Source organism: Pseudopipra pipra, chromosome 6 (genome assembly GCF_036250125.1).
Source record: "Pseudopipra pipra isolate bDixPip1 chromosome 6, bDixPip1.hap1, whole genome shotgun sequence".
In the NCBI taxonomy this organism is placed as follows: Eukaryota; Metazoa; Chordata; class Aves; order Passeriformes; family Pipridae; genus Pseudopipra; species Pseudopipra pipra.
In genome coordinates this window covers 42,288,236-42,306,547 of record NC_087554.1, presented here as the reverse complement: position 1 = coordinate 42,306,547, position 18,312 = coordinate 42,288,236, and the positions used below count along the sequence as shown (strand labels likewise).

General features: G+C 45.3%; 1 protein-coding gene across 4 annotated transcripts in view; it reads right to left on the bottom strand.

Moving 5' to 3' along the window:
* Positions 1-18,312, bottom strand: part of ESRRB (estrogen related receptor beta) — a 131,311-nt gene that overhangs the window by 9,535 nt on the left and 103,464 nt on the right. For all 4 annotated transcript variants that reach the window (XM_064658797.1, XM_064658798.1, XM_064658796.1 and 1 more), the window contains 3 exons: positions 8,222-8,332; positions 7,431-7,592; positions 1,105-1,374 (listed from right to left, as the gene is read on the bottom strand). In XM_064658797.1, the coding sequence (XP_064514867.1) occupies positions 1,105-1,374; positions 7,431-7,592; positions 8,222-8,332 (543 nt within the window). The remainder of the gene's footprint in view (positions 1-1,104; positions 1,375-7,430; positions 7,593-8,221; positions 8,333-18,312) is intronic.

The window sequence follows — 18,312 nt, the reverse complement described above, 5'->3', positions numbered from 1 at the left end:
TTCTTTTACCTTGCTACTGCTATGAATTGTATGGATGGCAAAGATGAACAGAATGGTGTAAAATGGTGGGGTAGGGCAGCCTCACAGCATCCTGGACCTTACACCTGAAGTAATATATCCATAGCCAAGGAATGCAACTAAGAACAGGAACTTTATCGTGGCAAGCTGTTAGGTATAAAAAGACCTGGAGTCATAGGACACAGCTCAACAAAGACTCATCTCTGGAGGCTGAACTCAGGCAAACAGACATTAAAGATATGGTGCCTTTAAAAAAAAAAAAACACCTGAGAGAGCAATTAATTATTAGAGTCAGCTACCATGGAAGATGTAGATTCACTCTCTTTTATTCTCTCCAGCTTCACACAGGGTGTCTTTCTGTAAAACAGCTTTAGCCAAACAGATACTGGTTTCAAGGCTGGGCTGCAAGGGTGAATTTTGTGACCTGCCTGATGTGCTTCGGCAAGGAGATATGGTGCGAGACAATGAGACTCAGGGGATGTAGAGGGAGCCCTCGTCACACAGTAGCTTTAGCAGTATGGGACTCTTGAGCAAATACGTGTCTGTCCAGCTTTTGTACACTGCAGCCTGATCAATTGAGGGCTGTAATCCAGATCCACACTGTCTCCCAGTTAAAGGGGAATTCAGTGTCTGTGGTCACCGAACATCTCCAGGACAGGACCAGGCAGCTTCAACCCCACAGCTTTTGGTGGCATTTGAAATTGGGACCAGGGTTTCCCTGTTTGCTGTACCTGACCAACACTACCGAGGTGGATGCAGGTGTGGTCCCTTTTCCGAACTTATGGCACTGGAGTTGGTTTGCTAATGAAGAAGGGCTTTTTTTACTTCTAGAAACCAGCAGCTAGCCCATCCCTGTCTGCTTCCACTCTCTACTACGGGGCCAGAGCACAGTTGGGGCTGCAGCAGCAGTAAGCCTCATTTCTCCCTGCTTTCAAACTTAAGTCCTGCTCTGTGGACAGAAAGGAGCTTTGAGAATGTTGCATGACACAAGCAAAGCAGTCTCAGGCGGTAGGCTCTAGTTTCTTCCCAAATAACAGCATGAGCCTTGACTCCCTGATTGCAAGGCTGGCTGGGCCAGGGCTGTACCTGAGTTGGCAAGGGCCAGAGCTTTGAGTGTGACAAACTCCTCCTTTTCCACCTTGAGCTTCTTATAGCGGCGCACCAGTTGAAGAATGGCCAGGTAGAGCTCCAGCAGCCCTGTCAGACGAGAGTGCTCTTCATCCATTATGTAGTCCTCAGCATAGACCAGCTTGTCCTCATATGGCAGGGAGCGGTACACAATGCCCAGGATGAGAATTTCCATCCAGGCACTCTGAAGAAGGCTCATCTGGTCCCCGAGGGAGAGGTTGGAGAACCCTGACAGGGCAAAAGACAAGCAGGGTCAAATGGGTGAGCAGCAAAGCCTCTAGGAGCCTAAGGTCCTTAGTGTCCCGAGATTCAAACCAAGCACTCTTCCCTCCTGACCTGCTGCTGTCAAGAAAAACAAAAAAAGCTCACTAAAGTGACCCTATCTCTGTAGCAATCAGCACACATGGACCTTATCCTTCTCTTTGCTCCCATGCCCACCCACAGTCTCAAAGAGGAGTTCTGATGCTCTGATTGCATTTATGGCAGCCCAAAGTTAATGATAACCTTGTTTCAATGATCACTGCTTTTTTTTTTTTATAGCAGCAACTGTTCTGTACCATATTGTCCTGCTCACTGTTCCTCTTGTAGGTTTGTACTGCAGCTGGGACCAAAGAGTAGAGAAGATGTGATGTGATAGACGGGAATGGCAGGCCTGAACTGCAAGTAAACTACAATCTCAGACTTTGGCCAACATGAGAAAAGGTCCAGTCACGACAAAGCACCGAAATGTGTTCAAAAGCTGAATATATTTGTAAACAGAATCCTCGTCTATTCCTCATCACATCCTGATCTCCACACTATCAGCTCTGCCAACAACCCTACCCAGTGACAAAAATACCTTTATGGTGCCTTACAAGTACCTAAATCACAGCCAAACCTGGTAGCAGTAGAACCAGCACCCAGGAATGAACCAAATATTCTCGTCAAATACGGAAAGAGCAATCACCATCTGGAGATAGACCCTGACATCCCCAGAGTCTACTTGAGAAAGCAGAGAGGACAAAACATAGAAGCACTCTTCACCTCAAGGGGAAAAAAAAAAAGTGCATGGGAAGGAAAACTGTGTCTGTTATGCCCTCCATACCAGCTACCCTTGAAGGCCAAATGATGAAAGATCCTGGGAGGTGGGCACTATAACAGCCATTACAAACAAAAATGTCATGCACCATGTGTTGGTCCCCTCTAGGCAGATTTGCCCATCACAAACAGGCAGAAACTGACTTTTTTAACAGCTTCTTCCTTCTAAAGGTTCCTAGGGCTGTGAGAGAATGGGACACCTAGGTACCTCTCAGCTAGGAGAGCGATGCTCCACCCATCTCCCCTGTCAGTTTTCTCCCCAGATGCATATTAAGCCTCAGGGATCACCAAGAGACCTCATGAGCCTCTGTGCAGAAGCCTCCCAGCCCACAGGCTGCATTCAAGGGTCAGCTGGACTCCTTTATCCCACAGCCCCCTCTGCTCACAGTTCTTGGCCCCACATCAGGGCCTACGTAGCCAGTCACCATGATAATCATTTGATTTCTCGTTATCAAGTTGGCAATTAACAAAAGACCTGATGATTGCTATATTGACTGACTGTGGGATCTCTTTTTCTATCTGCACTATCTCAGCTGGGGATAGGAAGGCAGAAGGGTGGGTTAGTGGTATTTATTTATCTCTACGCCATGTTTTGTGTTTGTGTTGCCAGGGGAAGCAAAGGGTGATAATGGCCTGGCAGCCCTTGGACATCCAATTTCCCTTATCAGGCCACTGAATAGAAAAGAGGCCCCAGGCCACATTAATTAACAGATACCAATCAGCTGTCACGTGCTGTGAGTGCAAGGTCTGAGGGGAGCAGTGGGTGGGAGGGAAGAATCAATAAACCATTGGGGAGGAGTGTCAGAGGGAACAGCTAAAGAGGAGTCCAGGCTACTAGGGAGAAGAGCTGCAAATCCAGCTCCATGACTGTGAGACTGATTCCTGTACTCCATGTAGCCCTAAATCCTAGTTAATCCTATCTCTTGCTCAGGCTGGGAGGTGTGTGCCTCGTCCTTTGCCTCACCCTTCTGCTCCTTATGCCCTGCACTCAGAATTGTGCTGCTCTGGAATGCAGCCCTCCTGACTCAGTCCAAGTGTAGGGTGATGCAGCTCAAAGGCTTGGGATCATGTCTCCCCAGTTCTCTCCCCAGTTCTGCCTACTAGACAGGGAACTGATGAGATTAGCCCTGAGACAGAGGTAATGATGCTGTCTGTGCACAGCCACTGCTGCAGTCTTTAGAACCTGAATTCCCTCCTTTGGTCATCCCTCTCCTAGCTCTGATCATGGAGATCAGTCCAGCATTTAGGCTGCTGCTTTAAGTCCATTTTCTGGGTCAGTCATGTGGCCTTTCTGCATCTTCATTCCCTGTTTGGATTACAAAAGGGGTTACACCATCACCTCACTGCAGCCTGCCAACAAAATTTGTTAAAGATTGAGAAACTGCCATGTAGTAGAGCAAGAGGATCCAGGACAGGCATGGCTCATACTTTTCTGCTACAGAATAAAGTAGAAGAAATTACTTAACCCTAGCAGTAACCTGTACATTCAGCATCCCGGTTAATCACCCTTTTCCAGAGGCTCTTGCAATAGGTGAGAAGAGGAGAGAACATGACCTGTGCCAAGAAGAACAGGAGAGCCAGCTGCAATTGCCCCACCCACCTGGGAAAGCCCCTGGCCAGAAGCATTCCCAGGTAGCCAAGGACTTCAGCCCCAGCAGAGGGTGTGAAGAGGGAGTACTGTGGTGTCAAGCCTGGACTTGAGACGTTTGACAGAATCGGGACCCTTTGCCTCCAGTATTTACAGATGTGGAATGCAAGGGCTAAAGGACTATGCCTGAATCACTGCAGTAAAGAGATGATCGTATAACTCTCTCGTGTTATCAAAGTTGAGATCAGAAAAAGTAAATGCTACTTTTACTTGGCCAAAATCATAGGCTTGCTATTATAGGATTATAACACCAGGGAATCTCTAGTTGTGAAATTTAACTGCCTGGTTGTCTTAAGCACCCATGAATTGTGAGAATCCAACCCTTTTGCATTCCTGAGCTGCTGATGGCCCAGCATCCAGCAAATACCCTTGGTGATCTGTTTCTTGCTGCTTTTCTCAAGTCTGATCCTGAAAGGTGCTGCTTAATGCACCACTGCCATCCCTAGGCTCCCAAAAGAGAAGCCCCTGGCTCTAGCACAGAGCTGCATGCATGTTTCCCTCCTTTCCAGGTGCAGCTTGAGAAAAGCTGCTTTATTTGCAGTAGGTGATGTGACATTCAGGTTTTTTTTTTTTTTTTTTTTTGTGTGTGATTTCCTTTTTTATTTCAGTGGTTTGGCAGTGGGAGCTCCCAAATTAAAAAAAAAAAAAGTCACATAATTTGTGGCAAGTGAAGTTCATAATCTGTTAATTTATTATCATTTCTGTCATCCTGGAGGGCCATTAGCAGAGGTAATAAAAGGAGATGTAATTATAGGATCTGAGGCCACTCCAGACACAGCTGCTGTCACTCCACTTGCCATATTTCATTCTGTGCTAGTACTATCGTCTTCCTAGTGAGAACAGTACAACAGCTACCCTGGGAGAGCCTTCATTGTCACCCCTCAAGAGAAGTCTTGTCACCCTGCATCAAAGCAAGAGAAAAGGTGGATGTTTTTCAAAGACAATTAGCATGGGGGGAGAGTGACTAGTGGGGAGGGGGCCTCGTACAGAAGGGCACAACTCCACATTGGCTAAGTGTGGCTTTTGAGCTAATAGCTAATAAGGCTATTGAGCTAATAACATTTTCTAAATACCATTAAATCATGCTTTATTATTATTATCATAGGAGAGTGTGTTTAAGCTTTAGTGATTTTGTTTGCTAAGACTGTAGGGCAGAGGTTTGTGTTGATACATGGGATCCTAAAGGGTTGGTATGACTTTAACATCACACCATTCTTTATTAATTCCAGTGTGAATACAAGGTAGGAATATGTAACTTTTTCTCCTTTTTCCATCCTTCTCTGACCAAGATTTCCTGCACACAGGAAGCAATGTCACTTTTTGTTCAAAATCCTTGGAAGGCAGAACTACAGGGCATGGTTAATTTAGACATGTGGCAGTCTCCTGGCCCTGCCCTGCTCTGCCCCCTTGCTGCCTAACTCAGTATGTTTCATACTTGTTCCAGAAGACAGATTATTTTGTTCCATTTTTATGAACTGTCTTTTACTATGTTTTTTTCTCAGTACTGCTCTCTTGTTTAACAATCCCTGAGCTCTCTCATGTGCACACAGTCCTGTTGTACAATACTGCTGCTGGTCTGAACTGTGCCAGGCTGCGGCTGTTACTGGGTTGCAGGAGAGAAAAATACACAGAGAAATCTGAGATGATAGCAGGTATGTCCTGCTTTCAGAAAGGAGAAGAAGAACCCCTTTCACAGTGTGGGAGCAATCTCTACTATAGTCCTGTTCTGGGATAATATCACCAGGCTGGAAAACTCAGTAGGAACTCAGAGCTGAGCGTCCCATGCTCATCTCACTGCCACAAGCTGAGGAACTACAGCAGGGCCCTCTCTGAGAACAGAAATAGCCAAGGTTAGACGAATGTACAATGGCACCTCACTGGAAAGCCGTAGCAGCTAATTGCATTGCCTTAAAGCCACTCCTGTTAACACCCCAAGTATTGGGTTAGTAGAGCAATCCAGGCTGAGTTCCCTAATCACCACTGTAACTCCACTTGTGATGAATCAGCCCCAGATGGATTCCAGCACTAGTGATGGGTGTAATCCCTGCAGATACTGCAGATCTCTTGTAAGAAGGGCACCACCAAGATTAACCTCTACTCAGAAACACTGTCCTGAAAAAGTTTCTCCAGACTTCACAGTCCCACCTCATAACAATCCATATTCCATATAGCTCAGAAAACCACTAACTCTTGAATCATTTGAGAAATGCTCCCTCTGGAAAAAGAGAAGCAGCTACCAAAAAGCCAAAAGAGGAGCTACAGAAAGAAGCAAAATACATGGGAGAACTAAACTCTGATCACTTTTGTTAAGATGCCTCACCAAACACCGAAGAACTTAAAGCCAAGAAGCAAAGAAAGAGAACACAGATCCATGCAGTGGAAGACAGAGACACCATGCAATAAATCCTGTGATCCTGTAGTAGAGCCTTGGATATTCTCCTGACACAAGGAAGAGGGACAGAAGGCAAGCAGATAGCTGAAGTAAGCTGTTTATAGCTGTAGTGCACTGTTCATAGTGAATGTCTGAAGCAATCTTTGGAAAGCAGCCATGTAAACCCCAAGGATATCCTCTGACTTCCTTGGCGAGCCTTCTCTACACACAGATCCAGTGTTTTTGGAGTGAATGGAGAGAGACTAGAAAGAGAGGGGGCATTTCCCCTTCCCAGTCCAAATCTTTGCCCTCAGAACTTCCTTGATGGCTATGTATGCTCCTTCAGCCTGGGTCCACCCTACCCGCAGGTGTGAGACACTTGTTATGCCACTCAATCACACAGACATGCATTGAATATAGTCAATGAGCCTTCCAAGGCCAGTCACACTGCCAATAAGTTGTCCTCATTATTTGTCAACATAGAAGCCTGGAGATTCACTGACAATAGCATGTTGTCTATCACAATGGGACTTGTTCTGTGATGAATCCATTATGACAAAAGCTTTCCTGAGTCTGGGCAAGAATGATCCTGAAATTAGCAAAGTTAGTTAGAGTCTGGTGCTAGTAATGCCAAGGTTATGGGTTTGATCCCTGTATGGGCTATTCACTTATGAGCTGGACTTGATGATCACTGTGGATCCCTTCCAACTCAGAATATTCTGTGACTCTGTAACATCCACTACAGACACGGTGTGTACCTGCCTTTTTATTAGCAGTAAAGTCCAGGCACTGCCATAACATTTATTCATCTATAAACACAACAGACCTAGGTCATGTTGATGTAATACAAGATCATAAAAGTCCACTGTACCATCCCAAAGGCTGTTTCCCAAGTGCTTTCACTGGGCCACTCAATGCCAAATACAACAGAGAACTTCACTGTATCATATCAAAGCCTTCTGCATAATCCCAGGGCCCATACATACAGAGTCATCGATTTATGCACCTACATCATAGGCTGCATTGGAGTTTGTTACCAATGAGAGCCCACCACAAGCAGTTTTCTGTGACAGAACTTTCCATGCATCACTACATGAAAAAATCCTAGTTGAAGACAAAACCGATAAGTGCAGAGATAAATAATAGCTCCCTTTGATGTTCATGTTACACCCTTGTAATTCCGTTTACCTGGGATGTGCTTTGCCCAGCCAATGATCACCACCAGTTCCCTGTCTGCCAGGTCACAGAGGGTTGTCAGGGCTTTGATGTCACTCTCTGGCATGGTTGGATCAGGCATGGCATAAATCTTCTCTGGCTCAGCCACCAGCAAGTGGGAGACGATCTTAGTCACTGCACATTTCAAAGGAAAAGTTGTTGTTATATTTCTCATGATAAAAGGTGGACCCTCCTGGGATAAGACATGACTACAGAACCCATAGGACCTCAGTAATGGTTTTGGTGACAACAGGAGAAGACTACACTGCAGCTACACAAGCTGTAGTGATCTGCCTGTGCCAAACCAGCTCTGCACGGGGATGACAAAAGCAGGAAGCTGCTGTAATGTTGTCAGCCATTGTCTCAACAGGGTCCAACAAGGGGAGAAGGAGACACAAAGGAGTTGGTAGGATGCTGAAAAGTTTAAAGAACTATGGGTAGTATTAAAAAGAGAAATCAGCATCGGACTAATTTTGTTAACATAGCTTGGGTAAAGGAAAAGATCAGACTATCACTAAATGGATTTACATAATCTCCTAGGAAAGGTCTTGTATTTAACCCTAGGTACAATGAATAACAGTACCTGAGCTGTACCTTAGGCCCACCTAATCTACCTCTACACTATGATCATAAGAAAAAAATCCTAGTGCTGTTGACTGACACAGGAATTTGAAGTGACAACTGCTATTCTGTACATTTTGGGAGATCAATGAAAAAAAATATAGTGGCTGCTCAGAGGGCAACAATTCAAGGCTAATACATACGTGGCTTTTTAGCTGGGGGAGGGATCTGTAAGCTCAGGTAAGTGCTGCTCTCAGAATCCAGTCTCCTCTTGTATTTCTGTCGGCCTCCACGGACTCGATCCAGACGAACACCTGCAGGTAAAACAAAAAAAATCCTCACGATTCCTTAGTGCCTTAGGGAACCTTGACGTTCAGATGCTTAAATTTGCTAAGTAAGATGTTCCCCATACTCCAGGGAGCTTCCCTCTCTCAAACACTTGAGATCTCAGCTGAACCCAGCAATCTTAATACCAACTAGACTGCCTCCAGCTCTAAGCATGCTGCTGTGAGCTTTACTTTTATTCAAAACATTAATGAAGACAGAAATTAACCCATTCAAACTCTTGAATCACCATCAGTCTAATGGGCAAATGAAAAGCTTCAGAACTCAATGCCCTCTAGATGATCTTGCTTTTAAAAAGAAAGACTTTAAATGTCAATCAAACCTGCAGTTATAAAACTAAGCTTTTAGATTGTTCTTAAAAATGAAAAGTTAAATGTTCTGTGACCTCTCACTATTTATATTTGAAAAAAGTGACCTATAGCGAACAGATAATGAACTATGAATTCAACAAAAATGTTTCAGCCTTGATCAAGTAAGGCACCTGTAATAAGAGTAGAATCCAAATAAACAGAAACAACTTCTACTACAATAAAGCCATGATAAAAATGAAGCAGGGAGACACTGAAGAATTTGTTGCAGCTCTTTCAAAATACAGTGAATCAAACTGGAAATTGCACATTGAAAATAGTCCCCAGCAACTAGGAAGTACCAGTAACTGTCACCTTGCAAAAAACCATAGCAGCATCAATAGACCAGGAACAGCAACTAAATTGTGCTATTAGTACAAAATACAGTGTTAAAAAGAAACTGTGAAAAAACCCCATAGATATTTGTCCAGTTATCAGTTATTTCTGACCAGCCATATGGTCTCTGGTAATCAGTTATTGTGAAATTGGGATAACTTAGTCTTCTGGGAAAAGTGGCTTTTACGGAAAAAAAATCTTTCAAGACAAATGTAGAAGCATTCGAATAGAATAAGAAATTTTGAATTTACACTATACGAGTACTTCCTTAGAAACACACAGTAGTTTATCTAGTCTGATCACAGGAACCAAGTATGTGAGACACTTACTAATAACATTGAGCTATTAATATTTTGCAATCATACCATACATAAACACAAACAACTAAAAACAAACACTCCGCATCAGGTTTGAAGTGATGCTTTTTGAACAACTTGTACACCTGAAAAAGCCTGCAGTCTTCTGGTGAATATTCTACCCTAGGAGGAGGCACATGTCTGTCACTCCACGTTTCAATGCCATGTTTACTTACTATGGCATGGAAAGGAGAAAGCTTTTACTGTAAAGCTCGCACCAGCCACACCTGTACCACTTGAAACTGCTACTTGCAACAACATCTAGATCCCAATATGCTTTATGGCTACAGCACCCAAACTGATTTGATTGACAGACAGTACCAACTGCCCCCTAAGCAGCAAGAACACCAGCCCAACAATACTAAGTGATACAGTCTGGCAGCAACATCTCCCACTGAGCAGGAGAAACAGGAATGAGCAGGTGTGGAGCTCTGCAGAGCAAGGGAACTGCCGTTGCAGGTGGCTGCTGTGGGAGGACCACGGATATTGAAGATGGAAAGGAAGACATGAAGCTGATACAAGTGAGCTCAGGTCACACTGAGTAATTTCCTTCCCCTGTCCCATTTTCTATTTCTGACTCTGTATGAAGAATTCACTGACATCCTTAAGCATAAGTCCACCTTTCTCCTCCATTACGTGGTATTGTTTCTGAAAATGATGCCTATTTCTTCTTTTACCTCCATTCCCGGCAGCAGGTAGGCTGTGGACAAGACTCCTTCCTGGGTGCCCCAACATGCTCCAGAGACCAATTTCAGGAAGGACAGCCAGGGAATCCCAAACCCAAGGTTATCTAGGGAGATCCCTGAGGAATGACACTGATAAAGTCCTGGATAAAGTAGCAAATTTTCATTTCCATCCATGATTTCTTTCCCTCTATAAATGTGCCCTGTTTTCCTAAGAAAAAAGACCTCTATTCCATGCTCTGCTGAATGTGTGACATCTACCTCTAAGCCAGGAAAGATGGGAGAGACATAAATTTCAGGAGCTGCCAGTAAACCAAGCAACCAGGTATGAAAATGAAAAGGATCAGGAATACACTGTTGAAAGATTACAGAGGAATCCAGAACAGGCTGCAAGACTTCAGGACTGAATCAGAGCTTCCCAGGACCCTCCCAGACAAAGGATGCACTCCTTAACATCAGTCGTCAGGATGTCATCCGTGCAGGGAGGTGCCATTCTCAGCCCAGCAGAAACCAGCACACTGCCTTCCAGGATGCTTTCACTGTGCAGTTTGATAAGCAAAAGGGAGGGGGAACTGGGAGGAGTAGGGACGAAACGGGGGAAGGAGCTTGTTTCTTCCTCCCAAAGAGAAGCATGCCTCCAGTGCTTGGCAGAGGGATGGCTGCACAGGTTGCAGCAGTACTAGGGACCCTCAATCAGATTATAAGGACACAAAGGACTTAAGTGTATTAAAGAAAGATAAGAAAGATGCAGAGAGATTTACCCTCCATCCCTCCTTCCCTCACTGAGCAGATAGAGGTCTGTTTGCCCAAGGACTTCAGCTTGTTAATTCTGAACAACTGTTTGTCCTCCTCTTGTTCCCCTTTCCTGTGCAACACTCCTTGAGGCAAACATTTTCAATCAGCACTCACAGAGCCACTGTTCTACCCTGTCATCATCACTCCAGCCGCAGAGCTGGTGAACAGACTGACCCCCATGGTAGCACATCCCTGCACCAGCTGCTGAGTGCAGTGGCCTGCAGGTGCTACAGTAAACAAAAGCATTTAATCCCTCGAGTCCCTGACTGTGACACTCTAGACATAACCATCATGGTAAAATCCCTTTCCCAAAGATCTGATGGCCTAATGGGTCATATCTAGATGGAAGGAAAGGGCATGGCCCAAAATCAGAACCTGTGGTACTTAGGTACTTAATGTCTGCTACTCTGCTACACAGAGTCCACAACTCTGTGGTTGATTTTAAGATAGGTAGGCTGATTATGATGCAGCTCTGCGAGGGACACTAAAGGACATTAAAATGGAGTGGTGAGGTGTGGTGGGTTAGATCAGAGAAGCAGCATGAAGCAAAGCACTGAGCAGAGAAGAAATGGACGGGGATGTAAACCGGGATATGAATGGAAGTGGGAGAGTGTAAGAAGGGAGATGAAAGAGAGAGGGCTGGAGCAAGGCTGAGTGATACATACACTGGAATCACAAGGGCAGGTTTCACACCTGAACATTACATGCAGCCACCTGAACATTAACTGCAAGGTGCAGCAGCCACTTATGAGGTGCAGCTGATCCATGCTGAAGACCTTTCGATACAATTTGGTGCTGCAACCTCACAAGACAGAAGCAAAAGAAAGCTGTTGCCTTCCAGCTCCTGCACAAACCCTGTTGTCACAGAGATAACAACTGGCTTGTTCAAAGAAGACAGGTGACTCACCTTACAAAACTGTCGCCACCACAGGCACTCCTGGACCCCCCTTTTTGACATTATCAGCAAGAAGGTGAGATGCAACAGTAGAGGGCAAAGTTTGGAAAGCACCACCCGTTGATAACTTATCTTGCTGGCAGGTCCTTCCACTCCCATGTATTGTAAGAAAATGCTGCTGTTCATTGAATTTTGTTACCTTTGGAGGGACCCTGAATAAGAGTCCTGGCACCCCATCTGACCTACATATGGAGCTGACTGTGGTGAAAGCCATAGGGATTGAGTCCCAGCTCAATGGCAGCTCACTCTCAGCTTCCCTGCCTGCCAGAGCCACTCTGACCTAGCAGGGAGAAGTGCAGAGCCAGGACTTGCGCAGGACTTCTCGATTCAGCATCCTGCCTAGGGCAGGGATGTCAGTTTTCTAACTGTCCTGTGGGTGCCACTCGTGTTCCAAGTGCTTGCAGAGAGGTCTGTGCCAGCACCAAGCCTCTGCAGTGAAAGAGCTGATCTGCTGATCTGTTCCAGCTCCCTGCATTTCTCTGACATGCCCCTTGGAGAGACGTCTGCCTGACAACTTTGGGATCAGATGTCCCCTTACTGACTTGATAACATCAGGCTTTAGGGTTTTTTTCTTAATGGAAGTAAAATAATTCCAGCTTTTTTTAAAAGCTGGACTCAGGCCGAGACTATCGGAAGTAAAAATAGCCGAGTATGCAGAGGTGACAGCACACAGAGTCAGGTTTAGATTCTCTTTTATTTTCTGGGAACTAAAAATACTCTTAAAAGCTCCGTGAAGCTAAGCCCTGGCCAGTGGGAAATGCAGTCTAGGACCAATATCAGCTGTCGCTTCAAATTACTAGCCTCACCTTACCTTCCATCCAGTCCTATCACATGCCCATGAATTGACAGGAACAGAAAGATCTACCTTGCCAAAGAGCTAACAGAGGAGCCAAGCTACAGGGTTTGCATGGCACAATATGAGTCTAGCTCAAGAAGGACACAACCAAAGGGAACACAGGGCAAGTGCTGGCCCTGAAGCAATGGCAAAAGGGCTGCTTTTGCTGAGCTTCCCTGATAGATCAGCCAGGTCCTGTGCCCACTGTCCACCTAATCCTTGAGCTGCAGTTTCCACACCAATACAGCCTGCTTGCTCTCCCAGGGTCTGAGCTGGGGTGGTGCTCTGTAGCTAACACATGCACCTGTCCCCAAGAGCTGCAGCCTGAAGTTCATGGATTGGCACTGACCAAAGAAGCTAGAATGTCGCTGGGTATCTGTCGAAGGGTCCCGGTCCGAGGGGGGAAGAAGACACGCAACACACACGAGGGAGTGAGACAAAGAGATGTCTGCCTGCTCAGCGCAGCAGGCAGCCTTTTATTAGGTTCTCCTACTTCTACTTTACCACACACACAACACAAACATATTTCCACAAAAACACTGAGGAATGCGCGCCTGCACTTCAGCCACACAGCTCAAGGCTGTGCCCATGGGAACTATCTAGTTAGCTTCACTGCTCCCATGGAAAACAGCCTTGTAATATTCCAAACTCCTCAAACTTCAGTTGTGGGGCTGTGACTTCACCCCACACTAGAAGGTATAGGCTAAGACCAGAGAAGAAAGGAAGTGAGAAGGGTTGTGCCCAAGGTGTTTCCCCCAGAATTTCCCTCTTCCTTTCTGCTCTGAACTTCAGGAGAGACAGCAGGATGTGGCTTTTGGATGAGTGAACCAGGAGGAAGCCTATCAAGGAAAGAGAGCAGTGATGACCATAAAAGTCAGACTTGCCAAGATAGGGAAGAAACAGACTATAGGAAAAGGCATCTCTTCCTAAGAGGAATGGAGAGGCTGCAACCTGACTAGGCTCTCTTTTGTTACTCAGATTCCAGCTTGGGAAGGGGAGAAGACCCCTACTAGGCTTTTACACTGCTGCAAAAAGAGGTCAGCCTCATGACAATCTTCTGGTAGGTGACTGATTCAATTATCCAACTCATTTGCACTTGAGGCTTACAGATCAGCACAGCCAGAAGAACACAGTGACTAGCATGGTGCAGGTCAACAAGCCTGGAAATTACACTTGGAAAGAGAGGGAACTAGGGAACTAGTCTGGGGAAGGGGGCAGTGGAGATGAAAATCCACCTCCTATGTTGCATGGCCCTACAGAGAGATTAGATCAGTTCAAGCAGGATGCTGCAGCCTCTTCCACCTTTGATGTTTTCAGGATTATGTTAGGTAAGAAAGTTTCTTTGCTGTTTGTCTGGCTGAAGAGTCCCCAGACTCACAGAGACAGGTTAGCCCTGAGATGCCTGATGATAACTGGCACCAGAGGCTCTCACATGCCTTGGACCAGTAACACAAGGTGTCAGCTCCTCACACACAGAAACACAAGCAGAATGTCCCAAGTGGTTGGTCCAAAGCATATAGAGTCTGGTGTAACTGACACAGCTTGAAAACCAGTCCTCCTCCTCCACCAGTGCCAGCTGCATGAGAGCCAGCTCTGCAGAGCTGTCTCTGCAGCATTAGCCATTGCTGCCTCTCAAATGTACATCTTCCTTGCCATGCTGAGCCCCTCTCACCTTGCTCCTGCAGTCACCTTGGAAACTCCGGAATTAACAAGGTCTTCAAGGGCAAATGGGAATAAAGAATATCTCAGTACCTTGTTCTCTGTAGTAAGCCCCACACCCACACATTCACCCTGTGTCCATGGTCCATGCAAATGTTCTCCTTTGATTGCCTCCCCTCTTAGCCCTCTAAACAGTCTGAAACAGGACAGCAGCTCTATTGGTTATGCCACCATGGCCACAATGCCTGCACAGCAGCAGGCTGAGGAGCATTGCACAAAAGAACAGATACAGGAACATGCCTGCCAGGAAAAGACCGAGGTTGCCTTTCACAAGAGGATCTAAAGGATGACAAAGCCCCAGCTACACTGGCTTTCCAAGAGGTAGCACTCAGATATAAAGCCCCTAAGAGGTGTTTGCTGCCTAGAGGAATCTTCAGCCCTTGGTTGTGATTTAACTCCCTTTATGTTAGGCTTTGACAGCTTCCTTCTGTGCATCTGGGCTCCCTTGACACGCAACGGAGAGAAGAAGGCACCTCCACATTCATCTCACTGGCCAGCCACTTACCTGAGGAGGAGTGGTGACAGATACTTCTCTCCATTCACTACCAAGAGAATGCCTGAGGGGTCAAAATAATGCTTTCTCAGTCCAGTTTTCTGTCTCAGTCTATTTAGGTGGAGCATATTTTGGAACAGGTAGAAAAGCATGGATCAAACCCAACAATTTTTAGATATGTGACACAATAGAGAGGCTCCCAGCACTGCATGGAGAGAGGCCTGCTTGTGATGGAGGTCCACAGAGGCGAGGGAGTTAGACCCACCAACACAGCATGCTGCTGCTTTGGCCATCCTCTTAGAGCAACTCTGATTGAGCCTTGCAGCCTTGAAGCTTCTCCTGAAGTTCTCACCTCAGCACTGGCTTTTCCAACGGTAAGAATTACTGTCCACTTATCATTTCATTCTTAAATTGGAACAGCTGTGCCAGGCAATTTGAGTAAAGACCCTCTCAGGATACCCTGCAGCCCAAGGGCTGGCACAGTCTTCAAAGGTGACCAAGGGGAAGGGATTGGGAATCTCAGCAGAGCTGAGTGACTGGTGCACATAGGTCAGCAGAGACTGTGAAAATGTTGATGCACATGCCTTAAGTTACTGTAGAGCTGTGGGACATACATTCAGTCTCATCCCATTCTTGCACACCTGAAAGAATCTTACCTGATGTGTTGTCAGAACTGCCTAAAAGCTTGTAGCACAACGGTCGGGGTCAAAACATCCCTGCATGGTTATTGTAGTTTTTATATGCTTCTTCTTTTCTGTACATAAGTGCACTAAGCACTATTTTTGGTAGCAGAATGCATGAAGTTTTTATCATAAACCTGTACAGAGGTGATGTCTTTCTGAACCCACAGAGATGTATATCGATGGAACCTGGAATTCATGTTTGATAGAATGGAGATTTAATTAGGTGTGGTAAGAACCTAGACAGATAAATAATTCAAAATGAATTGGAGAAACCAAACTAAACAGATTCATAATCCACTGAGTGTGGGAGAAGTTGTAGGGATAGTCCTCGATGTGAGATTCTTATGTCCAGAAAACAGATACCAAGTGCCCTTATGCCTTTGTGCCCTTTGTGGACAGCCCATCCACTGAAAGACTCCTCTTTGGAGAATTACCATCTCCTTACCAAAGGCAGCACGTGCTCTGTGCCACACTGCTGCTTAGCTCCAGCCACACTGCAAATACTCAATTCATGTCTTGGAAAATAGTTGGGTGTGGATGGTACAGACATCAAGATGCCACTCACTGCTCCTGGATATCCTGTTTCAAAGGACAGGGGGTTGCCTGTCTGTTTTTAAACATAAGGATATTTTAGAGAAAGAAAAACAATTTTTCATTAGGATACTTCCAATAGGGGTATTTCTGGCAGCAGCTGGAGGCAGAATGCTCTATAAATACAAAGGCATTAAATTGCACACAGCAGCAACCTGATCAGGGCTACCTTTTAATTTCCTGACATGAGCTGGCCGCTAACCCAATTACCCAGGGTCCCCGGAGGAGACCTCATCCTTCCCAGGAAGCACAAAGCAAGAACCCAAGCATATCGCAGGGAGGTCAGCTGAGCTTTCACTGAAATCAAATGTCTTTTTGAGAACACATGGTCTGGAAGCAGGGATGGGGACAGGAGGGAGAGGTTGCTTGAAACACTTTGCTCCATTGAGAGATTTTTTCACTTGAAAACAGAAATGAAACACCCTCCGTCTGGTTACATTGCTGAAAAGGAGCTCTGCTGTTGATTCAGTTATCTGGATTTCAGTAGAGGATGAAGACAAAGTTACTAAGTGGAACTAGTTTGAGACGGCCAGTGTTTGAAAACCCTTGTTCAGATACTAGATGTCTGCACCAAATTCACCACCTCACAGAGCCATGTCTGTCCAGGATGACAGATTTGATTCCCTGGGAAGAAATTATGATATTAGCAGCTGGTAAGAGAAACAGAAGAGTTAGGACTAAATACCAGCAAAGTTCCACTGGCTACAGGGTTTCCTAATCAGCCAGGGTCTTTAATAGGAGAATCATGGATTTAAGAAAGAGCTGCTTCTGAAATCTGGAGATTACAGTCTCACCATCTCTGAAGTGGGGACCACCTCCGACATTCACAGAGATGCAGGCACTTGGGCAGCACAAGGGTTACCAGGTTATTGCAAGTTCCTGTGAAGCAGGGTATTCCCAAAGACATCAGGGACAGGAGGGAAAGAGGAAGATAAGCTGAATGACCTTTGGGCTCTCTTATGCTGACTTATCTTTCCTGTTTCACTACCTGGCCATGCAGTGTCAGTATCCACACGTTGCAGCAATCATTACATCAGAAATAATATTAGACAGATAGGATTCCTAGAGCTTGGGAGATTTGTAACAAAGAATTTGGGATCCCTGTTAAATTTTAATATGTTCTCTAGCATTTCTTATGGAAATGCATTAGGAGCAAAGGAACAAAGCCTTGGAAAGGAATAATTGTACTTGGAATAACTAACACCACAACAGCTCTGGGAAGAAAGAGAGTCACCTAGGTAAGAGAAATCATATGTCTTTACTGGATGATTGCCTAATCTCTGTCTTGCTGTTAAAAAGCCTCCTTTTTCTGCATCCAGATCAAGACTATCTTCCTTTACCCTCCTTCCTTGCATTTGTAGACTTCACTCTCACTGCACAAGAAACAGCTGCTGGGTGACTCCTGAGAGCCAAGAGGCTAGGCCTTCAAAGACATTCAGACTGGGACAAAACACCTCATTCAGGGCACGTTTCCTGTCCTGGGAATTCCCACTCCTGCTTTTAGCATATCAAATGCATGTAGATCTGGGGGACTCCTATCTTCTGCTTTCTGAAATAAGGTAATACCTGTCTATCACAGGACAAATCCCCAAGACCCCTTCAGTCTTTACCCTCTTTCTTGGAAGCCAACCAGTGATGTCTGCAAGAAACTGGGCAGAAGCCACTCATATATCTCAGAAAGCCACTCTTAGGACTCAGTCATGAGTAGGACTCTGAAAAGACAAATTTTAGCACTGGCAGGGAGCAGAAGACAACAGTTCTTCAGCAACATAATAAACATTATTTTTATTAAGATGATTGGATGACATCTCAATGCCTAGACAAGATTTTTTTTTAGACAGTTATTTTCTTTGCTGAATCGTTTGTCACTGTGTGATGTAACACTTGATTTCATGTGCATGCACTTCATGAAAGCAATTAGTGACTCAGATTTGTTTCTTTTTCTGAACTTTTTATGCTCCATTTGGTTCTCTGCAGATGTGCCAGCACAAAACAGGGAGCAACACAGCTTTAGAAACAATACAGTCCACAACAGACCCACCACTGGTCAAAGCCCAGCCCATCAGCAATGAAGGTGGTGTCTCTGTGATAACATATTCAAGAAAGGGTAAAACCATGCAGTACAGAAGCTGAGAGGGGTGAGAAAATATGGGAGA